The following is a 13,886-nucleotide window of genomic DNA, read 5'->3' as shown; positions in this document are numbered from 1 at the left end:
TCTTTTAGAAAATTTTTTTACAAATCTTCCTCCAGAATTAATGTTCACTTACTGCCCTCTTGTGACAAGCTGAAATCTGCATATACAATTAAAAATCTTGCAGTTCAAGAGCTAGGAGGGATTTTGTTTGTTAGTCTTAAAACAACAGGACTGCTTTACCTGTCAATTCTGTTGCTGGACAGAAATCTTGTCCTCTTTCTGCATCCCAGTTGAACAATGATGGAACATCTTTGGTATCTCCTGGAGTTGTGTGAAATAAGAGGACAGTATAATTCTGTGCATTAAATATCAGGTTCGATTCTTCAGCACAAACAAATATAAACTGTCATCTGACCTTACAGCTAGACCTGTGGTTGAAATACTTCTGTACTGATGAAAAGTTCATTTATAATGAAGGTACAGTGCAGAGTTCATTCTCCCGTTTCCATGCTCAAATGAGTGGGACAGAACAGGAAGAATTTAGTTTTTAAAAGGCTTTATGTTATTTTTAAGGAAAATGTGATAGCTTGTAACTAAAAAGCACAAGAGTTCAGAGATTCGAACATGCCCAGCTGTCTGTCCATAGCAGGTGTAGAATGCTAAATGTAAACCTTGTCATAACTGCCAAAGCAAATGCAGCTACCCTCTGTAATTGCATTACATCCAGCTGTTTCAATCACTAATCAGCTACCATTTTAGTAATTTTTCAAGCTGTGAAAAGAGCGAAACTCTTCTAGCACCACTGCTTACAGATGCTTATGGTAACTACAGTACTCACCCAGTAGAAATCCTTGAAGAGGATGCCCTCTGTCTTCACAAGGTCTCAGTGGCTGGCAAGAAGTTTTAAATTCAGTTATTAAATGCCAGGACTTGTGTTCAAATTAACAAGTGAAATCACGTGTCTGAGTCATGCAAATTCCTATCTCCAAAGCATTCTGACAACCGAATGCATTCTGCCGTTATGCTTATTTCAAAACATCTAAATTGCAATAGTGTTTCACGCTTTCAAGTATGCAAATCGGTCATAACACTTTACCTTTGATAGCAGCCAGGGAACTGGCATTATCCTATTTCAGAGCTAGGGAAAGACATCAGCACAGAGAACAAAAGCTCCTGTTCTTAGACATGTCCTCTGTTCTTACGTGCTTCTCTACTACTATTATTCATCTGCTCCTGAGGAAACAATAATTAATTTCTATTCCTCACTATAGGAATATACTCCAGAATTACACTGAGTGAAAAGGAGAGAACAACACTCAAGAGTGCATTTGAGAATGATGCTTTAAAATCTTTCCAACTGTCATCCCAAGCTCCTTCTGCAGCATGATGATGTCACTCCTTCCAGACAAGTGACAGTAAATCTCACAAAAACTCAGCTCAAACACAATTCTGTTTTTAAGCTGGTGTATTTTCTAAAAGTCAGGGAGTTTCCAAATTCTCTGTCTGATTTCCGCAATTCCAGTACAAAACAGTAATCCTTACTACCTTACCCTAAAATCATAGAGATCAAACAAAATATATTTGTTCTTGGAATATCAAAAATCTCATTATAGTCATACACTGGGTACAAAACTGTAAAGGCAGTGAAGGTGAAAAGTTTGCTGGAATAATTCTGAAAAGTGTTTTAGGAGTTACCTTCCCCAGTGCTTCTAAATCTCAACACACTTCTCAGACTCTCACTCTCCCCCTTGCAAATAAAGATAAAACTGTAGCTTTCTTTACCGCTTCAGTTCATTGGAAGACACCACCCAATATTCTATATAACAATAGCTGATTGTATGTGTGGGAGAAAATGCTTTTATTAGCAATGGAAACGCACCACTTCTAGGCTCATACACACATCCAGACATGGGAACACACTACATTTAATATTAGATGAAATTCTAGTCTCTTTCAAAGCCTAATTGGCTACTCCGTCACTCATGAATTGCAAACCCTTTGCTCCATCTTTTAGAGTGAGCTTTTTACATATCTCATGCTTCTTTATTTTGTCTTGTGATATGACACTTTCGCTTGAACACAACCATGAGCAAGCATAAAGCTCAGATGCCTCAGAAATGTCATCATTTTTTGTAAAATTATACTTCTGCTGTACATGCATTAATAAAAAACACAAGAAGAATTTTACATACGGTGCATTTTAAAATAAGATTTTCTTTTGCTCTTGGAAAATCTGTTTTAACTGGACCGTTTCACTGTGCAACTGCATTAATCTTTGCAGTAATGCAAGGGAATGGGTTTCATATGATGTAATAACTGGCCAGAGAATGGAAAGCGGTGGTGTTCAGTGGCACTACCAGCTTACAAAGGCTGTGAAATTAGGTGTTTGTGAATACTCTTTGAATAAATAGAATACTTTCATCTTGTGCATAATTCCAAATAATTTCCAATTCATGCCTTCAACTATCCACGCGGTGTATTGCACTGCAGTGTCACAGGCAGCGTCTTACAACCTATAAAATCCTTATTCAAAAGTATAGCAAAAAGAAAAGAGCCTAACTTATCTGCTGGGGAACAGCAAGTCTTACTACATACAACAACTGCAATGCCATTTTTACAGGGCAATAGACATTTGACTTAAAGCAGGAGAGGCGTATCTTCTACCAGTCAACCAATCTATCAATTCTCTTTCAAACACCAGAAGGACTTAAAAGTACTTTATGGGTATTTGTAGTTATTTAGGATAACATGCAAATGTGTTAAAACTGTCTATATTGGTGTTACAATCTAAGGTAGCAACAAACAGAAAAAGCAGGAGGACCCAATCAAATGACTGTTTATGCAAAAAGAGGAAATTAGGTTTTCTGTGTTCAGGAAGCACAGTACATTTGCAGGGCCTGACTTCACCCTCATATAATAATATTTAACAGGTCTGCATCAACTTTACCTGGGACAGAGAATATTCTGGGTATGGAGACACATTTGTGGTTCCCTCTGACAGACTCTCAATTCTAAAGCTACTTCTTTTCTCATTATCACGAGCTACTTGCTCCTTAATCATGTTGCTGGTAACATACACTGATGCACAATCAAGAAGAGCTTCAACAAATTCAAGAAAAACCAACTAGAGTAAAACAAACACAGTGATTAATTAATATTTGCAAAATCCCTTCATTAACAGGCATATGTACCCAAGCAAGCGAAGAACTCGGAAGTGATTGTGAAGCCTTGCTGGCCTCATTTACCTAGTCAAACATCCCTTCTTCTGAAGAAAAACTGAAAACAGCCAAAGCTCAAAAAATTCAGCCAGTGAAATACTGTGTTATGCATTATACAAGTCATATTGAAATAAAACACTACATAGATTTTTGCTGTATCTGGAGCTACAGGAAATTTCTCTATTAAATAACACAACTATTGCCATTACCTAAAACACTTAATTGCACACAGCGCTTCCAGAAACCGAAAGAATGGGCATATAATTAATCTCAGTAAGACTTGCGCTGTGTGTTCAGTTTATCAGATACCGTTTAAAACAGTAAACTCAATTATGTCATTTAAAATAAGACCATTGCTGAGTAAGAGCTAATTCTTTAAAGGTGAAGGACCCTCAATAGCAGGCCAGCCATCAGGTAGCACAAGAGTCTTCTACAGTCACTACTCTATCTCACTGAGGAGGCAATGCTTCCTTCACACATCACTGATCAGGCTTCTTGGATCACCAGATTTTCAGGATCAGTGGGTTCACTTCTTAATTATTGACCCATCTTAACATTTCCAGTGCATGCCTTGGTAGCTGAATGTGCTGAGATTCATCCCTGCATAATCACTATATATATATATAAACTGCCCCACAGACATAGCTATTACTAGCAGCAGGCTCCTAAAATGGTATTTGACCCTCTGGGTTATGGCTCTCTTCGGCAGTTATCTGTATGGTCAGGTATGCTGACACTGTACTAAGAAGAATAAGATAATAACATAGAAGTACATGAGCTAAATTAGAAGATACAGGCAGAACAAAGGAAGACAAAAATAGGGGGTTTGTTTGTACCCTCTTTTTTTTTTTAAATAAATTACTTAATTTTCCTGCTGTTCTAGGAGATAGGCAGCATTTGCAGCATTTTTGGAAAGTAATTGTAATTGTTCCTACAGCAACGAACTCTGGTTTTTTGCCCATACACACCTCTGGCTCCAGATTGGTACTGTTGCTATCGTGTAGAGAGGGACCGTCTTTGACAAGTATTTCCACAAGTTTTGAAGCAGTTAATTGTTTGCTGAGAAGTTTAAAATCCTGGGTAAGAGTATATGTTACATGTTAACAGCACTTAAGGCATTCCCACATGGACCTAATCTAACTCCCTTTGAAGTCTGTGTCAGAATTTCTAGTGGTTTCAAACAATACTTCCACACACATAATTAACAACAGAGTGAAATTCTGGCCAGACTAAAGTCAATGGCAATTTTTCCTAGATTGCAAAAACACTAGGAACTTGTGAAAGCTCAGAAATAAAAATATTTTTAAATTACAATTTTTCCATCTGATATTTTTTTTTCATTTAAAAAGGCTTGAATTTAAACAGTGACCCAAAACACAGGCATATCAAAGGAACTGTTCCTTGCCTTCAGATCTGTCCCTGAATTACTGAATTCTAGTAAAGAATCTGATGTTCATCTTGCATTATATTAATACATTATTAAAATAATAAATATTTTATAATATTTGTTATTTAAGTACATAAACATCTATTAAAATACATGTTATTGATTATTTAAATTTTATTTCAATGTATTACTGTATTATTTCAAAAGCTGCCAGTCTTTTACTTCTACCAATAAGACATTTTGGAAGCCAGCAAAAATATTTATATTCCCTTAGAACCCATCTGTCTAAAATTTGGTTATTTGGAATGACCAACTACAGAATCAGAATTCAATCCTGCAAAAGTGCATTAATAATGTCTGTAGAACAACTGTCCCTTTAATGTTTGTTGGACAGTTTGTACAAATAACATTGCTCCTACTTTTTCAAGTGTGCAGAGTATTTTAATATGCTCATATAAACTGAACAAAAAGCATATCCAATCACACAAAATTAAAAAAATAAAATATCATTACATTCAACATCCAAAGGAAGTGCCTCATTTTCATTGTGGGTTCAAATGGAGGTTTGGTACTCGGTCTACAAAAAGCTCTGTATATTTCCCAGCATTTGTCAATGTAGCTCAAGGCAAAAACTGTACATCGCTCTTCAGAAAATAAGGTACCTTTAAAAATTGATTGGGAAAAAATAACCATTACAATAAAACTGTGATGTATGTGGTACTAATTAATGAATTCTGTACAGCAGAGAAGCAATACCATTACTTACCCTGGATATGACAGGCAGCGGGAATAACATTCCTGGACATCATTTCTAAGAAACACTTATGCAGACAAGAACCTTTCTCTCTACAGTTGAAACAAAAATAACTCTTGTCTAGGAAGACTCAAACTGAGTATACTGAAATATATTTTGCTAAAAGATGTAACTTACCTGTGTTCTTCATGATAGATATGAAATGCTAGGCGAATAATGTAAGATAAAAATGTTCTGAACAGTAAACTCCCATGTGGGCAATGTATCTCCTCAAGTGGTGTTTTATCACCTAAAAATTTTGAAAAAAATAAACCTGTATTCTATCACACACATAATGCTTATAGGCATACTGATTCGTCAGCCTTTTTTATCCTCTCCATCTCTACCTATCACAGTTTAACAAGTCCTGGAAGAATCCACCTAGACACAGCATCACTTTCAAACAAGCAGGTCAAGGGAGAACCATCCACCTATCTTATTGTATCTTATGAAATTCTCTCCTACTAGATATACATCCACTTAGATACACAGCATATACATTCGTAAGAGGAAGTAAAAATGGAGTTAAACCCTTTGCATACCAGGGATACTGCAGGTCTAAATGGAACTGATTGATTAGCTGGCTCTATGGAAGAAAAAAACCCACCAAAACATATTACATGCAAACCAAAGCTAAGAGCACTGGGAAGAAAAAAAAAGAAAAGAAAAGAAAAGAAAAAGTATTTGTTTCTTCTGCTTCTCTTTCTCAGACCTCTTTAGAACTACATGTAACAGTAATGGCAAGATCAGGGATGAATACAATTTTTGAACAGATGGCTCTTTAGAACGGTTTTTTTAGTGGTATTTTAATTTTGCGTTTTCTCGCCGAAGCACCTGAAGTGCCTGGAGCAGTGTTAATGCATCCATTGTTAACTCACAGGCACAGAGGTACTCTGTAGATAGGGGCCACCTATCTACCACGGTTGAGCTATGAGTAAACTTGCCACTTGAACTCTCTGCAGCTTACTATTCCTAGGTTCTAGACACCGATTGACAGAAATACAAACCACTCAATAGCCGATCCATTTCAGCAAGAGTTAGGGTGGAGTGATGGAACTGGCAGTCCTTCAGAAATCTCCAAAACTGAAGCTTAGTCATGAGGAAGGCGTTGTCAAGAGAATGATCGCAGCCTAAGCCACTGTAGAAGGTGTAAATTCTTCTCAGTTCTGTAATCTGCCTCAACACTGCAAATTCTACCTAAATAAAGCAGGGTATGTTTTCAGCATCATCTCACAGAGAGCAGGGATCATCTTGTATTGATCCTGTAATGGGGCATATAATGCTTTTCATCTTGTAACTTTGAAAAGCACATCCCTGGTTGTGTTCATGACAGCATTACTCAAATGTAGTTATAATAAATAAGTGTTTTTTTGGCGACTGATAAAAGTAAATCAGTCTCTGTCAGAAGACAAACCTCACAATAGCTAAAGGTAGTTGCTGAATGCGCTTCCAGGTATGTTAACATTTCTAGTGGAAGCTCAGGAAGAGGCAATACTGTCTATTCATTCTTATCGCTTTTCTGTTTTCATGGCCTTCAGGTTTTCAAATCATTCTTTAATAGAAAGAGTCACTTCATGGCAAATAAACCAGAAATACAGTAATATGAAACACACCGCAGGGGAAAGCTGAAAATACCAAACACTAGACTCTTACTTGTTTCAGCTCTTCATGTCTCTCTTCCCTTGGCAACAAGTCAAGCACTGAAGATACGTCCAACTCAATATCTGATCCCAGAATAGAAGTATTTTCTGAGCCATTGATGACTGTGATATTTTTTACCATGCAAATAAAATAAATCAGAACAAATTAAATGAAGTTAAAAAGACACATATATACACACACATGGAAAATAAAACATTTATTATTCCTTCTTATCTTCCCGACTTCAAACTGAGAATAACAGACTCCTTTACAGTAAGGAGTAGAGATTTCATAGTAACAGCGTAACATCTGAAGAGTACTTTTGTCAAATTCAACGCCTAGCCAAAAGGAAATGCAGAAATTACACAAGTTATGAAACTTTCAGTAAACAGTGTTCCAAAAGCATTACAAGACATAGTGTGGATGAGTCAAAGTGTCAGGCACAGGAAACAAGAAGCATGGGAGCAAAACTCATTAATTATTAAGATAACTCCCATATTTATCAAAGTTCTTTGGAGAAATAGCTCTGGCTCTTGAGTAAGTATGAACAGCTTCACACTATAGTAAAAAGGAACAACAAAATGTGAACTGAGCAGAATTTCCTTTCTTAAGCTGCTTACCAGTGCCAAAATTACCTCCCGTGCAAATGGCATTCAGCTCTTTTGTATTCATTGCATCCACTCGAAAATTAGGATATTGTGCTATACGATCATCTATGAACTCTCCTTCATAAACATGACCATTCTTGAAGACAAACTTGCCCTATAAACAGATTAACGTGATTAATTTCAATATAAATAAAAATCAAAGATAATAAAAAACCGCTAATGCTCTTAATCAAATTTCCTTTTAGGAATCTTGCTTAAAATGGAATATATGAGATAAAATAAAGCAAAACAAATTTTTCCTACCCGCTTTCATAAAATACTTTGTCATTTGTTAATTAAAGTACACTGCTTGGCTTAAAAACTGCCCATGTGGCTGTTTGATTTTGAAAAGTATTTTCAGGAAATAACATTTCCCCCCATATAGAAAGACTTGTTTACAATCCATACATGTGGCACTCCACTCACAGTTTTTTTTAAGTCTGTTAATATGAGAACATCTCTGTGCAAGGATAGCTTGATACCCATTAGCTCACAGTGTAAGAGTGAAATACTGACCAACCACTGCAAAAACCAAGATAAATCTATTGCACTTAAAATCTCTACAGTTCAACTTCTTTCTTTATATGCACAACACACATCTAATCACAAAGTCAAATCTGTGCCTCGGCAAGGTCCTTGGAAGGACTCCTGCTTCTTGCAGTGGACTCTGCCCTTCATGTTGGGACTCCATCCACAATGCAAATCAAATATAGTTTTCTATACAGAGAACTAGAGATACACCATACAGAGCAGAGCAGTCTCCTCTGGTGTTGTCTGTAGTTTTGTCTTCCTACTTATCAATACTCACCTTGCCTTGCTTCTTATTACAAACCCATTCACCATCATACACTGCTCCACTGGCATATATGAACTTCCCACGTCCATGTCGTTCCCCATTTACAAAATCACCTATGTATTCATTCCTTAAAGGATACTGAGACGCTGGCATTCTCTTCAAAAACCATATGTGGGTGCCACATCCATGCTGAAAAAGATGTGTGATTAGAAAAAAACATCTCCAGAAGAGCTGCTGTTGCTATAGGTCAAGACTTTCAAAAAGGAGCACCACGTAGGCATCTTTAAGAGTCACTGTTGGCAAATGTCTCAAATAAAAGCACCTAGCTGATAGCTGCAGTACTTCAAACCACCCACAGAACTATATTCTACAAAGGTCTGAGGGAGAAGCACTCAAAAGAATACACCAAATCAATACCTACTTGAGCAAGCTCTACCAGCAGGACTCCTAAAGACATCCTGCCTGCCTGAATCCTTTTGACTGTAATGCTGAAGAGCGAGGCAAGGAACACCAGGCCAAACAGAAAATCATGATGTTCCAGAAGCTGGATTTCTCCACAATTTTATACAGAGTGAAAAGACAATCACTCACATTCTTTTCCCAACAGAATAATAAATGGAAGGAACAGAAAATGCCAGAAATCTTCTCCTTCCTTCATAAAATTTGTACAAGAGGGAACAGTGTGGTCTAATATTTCACAGGTGACACAGAAGTAAATTGCAATGTATACTCACTGCTGAAGTCCTACCTCAAGCTTAGTCACAAACATGTAACTTTTTAAACTTTTTTTTTTTTATGGAAAAGGTTTATATTTTTCATTAGAGAATTATATTATGACTTTTTAAGACCAAGTCAAAAGCCTTTTAACAATTCGGATGTTGCTAACATGAGAATCAACTTAAAATAAACAGCGTATTTCCACTATCTCAACCGGCAAAAATCATACAAAGCTCCTTTGATATTGCACAAAACTGCCTACCTATTTTTACTAGAGTAACAGACAAAATGCTGAATTAAAGAGGTCGCTGGGGAAGAATTTAATACCTGTACGCCATACACCCACTGTCCCATATACTCTTGATTAGCTGTCAACCATCTCATTCTTCCTTTTCCATGACGTACATTTTTCTCCCACTGACCTTCATAGATATTTCCAGACTTATAGCTACAAGAAAACAATAAAAGTTAATGACTCATTCATACTGAATTCTAAGTGGATCCTACAAAAGCATTTTATTTTATATATTTATATATATATTTATATTTTACTAGCAACCTCATTGCCTCATTGCTAATAAATTTAGCATTTATTAATGCTGAATATATGCATTAATTTGAAAGGTGGCTCACACTGACATGGATACAGAGGTTTGATTGTACCCACTGTTTACCTATTTTTAACTTAAAGGTCACTGAGAAATTAAGAAATTAACCAGTTCTTTTTTTCTGAAGAGTCTTCACCACAGCTAACCAAAATATTCTTTCATATAAAGTTCCACAAATAAATCATTTATTCATGAAAGCAGCTCCATCTGTTCAAATTAAATTGAGTTTATTTGTTTTAAATGTCAATGTGTGATTTACCAAAGCTGATTTTGGATTTTGTCTTTAGACATTCTTTTGTGGAATGATTGGTAGAAATATACCAATATTAAAAATGAAAGTTATAGAGAAGGTCTATTTCATTATTACAAAGCACTTTGTACAATTATTTATTCTACTGCAGAAAGTGCATGTGACCATGAAATAGCAGCATTTGTATCCATTTTACACAACAGGAGAAACTGAATGATAAAACATGAAATAAAAAATATGAAGAAGTGTTAACATGTTTACCATCTCATTCCCCATCCTTCTTTGATGTTATTTACCCAGTTGCCTGAATACCAAGAAGTATGTTCCTGATCATAATAAACAATACCCTGAAACAAACAGTAGAGTCAATTTAAATACCTCAATATTCATCTACATTAATAAAACATCACATAAATTATGACAAACATAATCACACTCTTACTTATAGTCACTTTGAAACACTGTACTGAAAGCAACTGACATGATAAAGTTAAATAATAAAGAACCTCTTCGATGAATATTAGTGAAGACCTTAAAAAAGGCCAAGTTTTAAAAAAAATACATCTTACATTGAAGTCTACGTTTTTCAAACCACTTGGAAATGCTTTCAGAGTTAATCACAGTAGTCACTCTGAGGTACATCAATTTTCTAACTCATTCAGAATTCAACTTCCAACAGTAGGTCTACAGTTAATTGTTCTGTCTTTATCTGATGGCTTCCTCTCAGAACAAACTGGACAGACCACTGCATGGGTGACCATCCACAGCAACTTGTGTGATTTTAGTATCTCATTAGTGACACAGGAAAAAATAACCCATATGATTTGAATGGATTTTCCTCACATGCGGAGCATCAATCTTCAAATGTCAGGCCCAGAAAGAGCATCTCAATCTGGATGCATAAAACCAGACAAAAAAAACCACTACTTGCCTTTAAAAAGTTGGAACTACATTTCACTTACACGAGGTAAGTCAGTCTTAATTGTAATTATCGTATTTGGTCAGCTAAAAACATTTGGGAGGTAGGATTGCTTTATCACTACTGGAACCTAATTGTTCTCTCATTATTATGTGGTTACTGATGCTGTTGTCAGTTTTGACATTGTCATCATCTACTTGGAGCAGCATAAAGAACCAACCAAAATTACTTTTCTAGGATACTGTTCATCCTTTCTACCACAAACAAATCCTACCCTAATTGTTTTAATTAGCATTCAGAACTTCGGGGAAGATCTTTAGGAAAAACAAATCTCTACATAGTATAAGACCATGCAACAGCACTTAACATTTTGCAAAACTACAAAAACGCTTGCTGTTTTAGAAGGCAGTCACCCAAGACCAGGGTCTCATTTGGTGTTCTTACCTTGCCATGTCTTTTGCCTTTACACCAATAGCCAATGTAAGAAACGGGACGAGTACCACTCCTGAAAAATCCAAATCCATGTCTAACTCCATTCTTGATAGATCCTTCATAAATGCTGCCATCATTCCATGTATAACGGCCACTAAACATCTGCACATTCTTAACAAATGTTCCCTAAAAGAAGTAAATTGCAACAATTCAGGTTTACTGTTCCGCAGCTATCTGGGACAAGTCAGGCTTGTGACTGACATCACTGCCATAGTTCTGCAGCTGCTACCTGTACTGTACCAATTACTGCAACTTATCAACTCTCCTTGAATTTGCACACCTAATTGGCTGTAATTGTGTTCAGTTGTAAATTAAATTGCACTTTACCTCGTACTTCACACCATCAGCCCACGTGTAAGTCCCTTGTCCATGCATAAGCCCTTCAGAAAACATGCCCTTCAAATGAAGAGAACAGCATTGTTTTTAAATTTATTCTTACCACAACTGAAGTCTATGGTGACTGTAAGATTTCAAAAGAACGACATATTAATTCCCCTCTGAATACTAGTTTCAAAAGAAGAGTTTTAATGCCAGAAATCAACAGACCTTTCAGCGCTTACATATTCTGAGTGCTTAACCTCCACCTACATTGAAAGAAATAGCCTGCCTGTTCTAGAGAAAGAACTTGATCCACTACTTTTTTTTTTCTAATTTATACACTCACCTTGTATGTATTTCCCCCCTCAAAATATGCAAATCCTTCACCCTCATACAATCCACGGACTTTTTCACCTTCATAGCTACAAAGAAAACAAACTAAAGATGAAGATTTCAAGCCACTGCCAGTAGACCTAAATCACAACAGACATACAATAAATGACTTTTGATTTACCACAGTCTACATACACACTAGTTGTGTCTTGTGTACGGAAAGGAGCTATGACAAAATTTCCAATTCTTTGCTCCTTCCTTGTAACATTTTATGTAATTGTGTGTTGCTTCAGACCCGTATTTCTTTCAATTAAGAAAACAAATCACATTGGTAACATTTACTAGCTTACAACCAGGGAATCTGGTCAGTATGGGAAACATTACATTTAGTTCCCTTGAACTACCAAAGGATTTGGTTAACGCTGCCATTCACCTGCTTCCTCAGTTTAGGATATTCTTACAAGGTATGAGCAGCCCAACACTAAGGGACTAGCTACATTTTCTTCATCAACAGTCTGTACACTTAAACAAAACTTCACCATAGGTGAACAAACTAAAAGAATGATGCTTTTTGGCAGGCAGAACCAACACCACTAGAATGCAAGAAGGCAGCAGAACTCCACATGTATCATTGTAAGGTATCATTGCTACTGGGTCTGAATAACCCAATTCACTGCCTCGAATCAAGAGTCAAATTCGTGTTTGTATGACAAATAAGAATTCTTGACTTCATTGATGTATTTGTAACAAGCATACCTTTTTACAACCACTTGAGTCAGAACAGCCTCCTCATAGTATTGAGGAACATCTTGAATCGGAGGTTCCTTTACCCCCTCTGACTCTTTATCTGCTATCACTGGAATTGCCTGTGTCTCTTCCACTCCTTTCACCACGGTTTGCAATTCTGTCGGCTTTGTTGCCCTACTCTCAGCTGCAGTATCTTGTGCAGGAATAGGAGGACGCACAGGTTTTTCTGCCTTCTTGCCATCTTTCTTCTTATCCTTTGCCATAATTACTGAATTGTCGCAATACCTATTTTCCTTCTGTGTGTCTACACGTGAAGATTTTCCCCCTATAATCCAATCAATTAAAGAAATGAAAGATCAAACCCCAGCTAACTACATGAAAAACTAGCAATCTTTCCTTAATTATTACACATGCATGGATTTTAAAGTTATTCCTGTAATAACAGTTCAAGGCAGTGGTTTTAGCTTGTGGTAGGTGGACCACACGGCTAATGGGAAGCAACACTTGTGACTCACCTCCCAGTACATATCAAACCACTGCTCATAGACCTATTTTTTCTACACGGAGGTCTCCAGCTTTACTAGTTTTTAGGTGTCTAGATTTAACCACGGGGAAATGCTGAAAAGCATTTTTCACAAGTGAGTTTGGCAGGTTTCTTCAGACTTAGGGCTTTACTGTTATTCAACTTGCTTTCAAAGTTATGAGTTGCAGACTGAACTACAACATAGAATAACCACTATAGCTTATAAAGGTAAAAACTACTTGAAGATTACAGGGCTGCTTGAACCGCTGCAATCACAATTCCCTCTCACTTCAGCCGGATCATCACCCTCTGTCACACAGAACCAAACCCCCGTGCCGCAGTGGCGCGGGCCGGCAGCGAAGGGCTGTGGCAGCCGCCATGTTCTCACCACCGCTCGCTTCCAGCCCGCGCCTCCTTCCTCTCCGGCAATTAACAGATGAACCAAGGGCCCGAGCGGCACGGCGAGTGCAGCCCGGGCGCTGGAAGCCCTCCCCGCCCGCAGCAGCCGCCCGCACCCTCGCTCCGCCGCCCCTCGCCTCACAGCCGCGGGCCCCGCGCCGCACAGCCGCAGTGCGGCG

At 37.3% G+C, this 13,886-nt stretch overlaps 1 protein-coding gene across 3 annotated transcripts in view; it reads right to left on the bottom strand.

Annotated features, from left to right (window-relative positions):
• LOC121086887 (radial spoke head 10 homolog B2-like) overlaps positions 1–13,886 on the bottom strand; it is a 23,375-nt gene extending 9,489 nt beyond the window's left edge. For 2 of the 3 annotated variants that reach the window (XM_040591304.1, XM_040591307.1), the window contains exons 1-18: positions 13,697–13,886; positions 12,795–13,110; positions 12,052–12,127; positions 11,715–11,783; positions 11,340–11,513; positions 10,238–10,323; positions 9,446–9,566; positions 8,414–8,590; positions 7,579–7,720; positions 6,971–7,080; positions 6,325–6,514; positions 5,456–5,567; positions 5,291–5,370; positions 5,038–5,186; positions 4,106–4,213; positions 2,867–3,043; positions 758–809; positions 160–240 (exon numbers count right to left, since the gene is read on the bottom strand). In XM_040591304.1, coding sequence (XP_040447238.1) covers positions 160–240; positions 758–809; positions 2,867–3,043; positions 4,106–4,213; positions 5,038–5,186; positions 5,291–5,370; positions 5,456–5,567; positions 6,325–6,514; positions 6,971–7,080; positions 7,579–7,720; positions 8,414–8,590; positions 9,446–9,566; positions 10,238–10,323; positions 11,340–11,513; positions 11,715–11,783; positions 12,052–12,127; positions 12,795–13,048 — 2,158 coding nt within the window. In that variant the 5' untranslated portion in view covers positions 13,049–13,110; positions 13,697–13,886. The remainder of the gene's footprint in view (positions 1–159; positions 241–757; positions 810–2,866; positions 3,044–4,105; positions 4,214–5,037; positions 5,187–5,290; positions 5,371–5,455; positions 5,568–6,324; positions 6,515–6,970; positions 7,081–7,578; positions 7,721–8,413; positions 8,591–9,445; positions 9,567–10,237; positions 10,324–11,339; positions 11,514–11,714; positions 11,784–12,051; positions 12,128–12,794; positions 13,111–13,696) is intronic. The other variant, XM_040591305.1, reaches the window with a different exon arrangement.

Source organism: Falco naumanni, chromosome 4 (assembly GCF_017639655.2).
Source record: "Falco naumanni isolate bFalNau1 chromosome 4, bFalNau1.pat, whole genome shotgun sequence".
Classification (NCBI taxonomy): domain Eukaryota; kingdom Metazoa; phylum Chordata; class Aves; order Falconiformes; family Falconidae; genus Falco; species Falco naumanni.
Note: the sequence above shows the minus strand (reverse complement) of the source record. Positions and strands in the feature narration are given on the sequence as shown.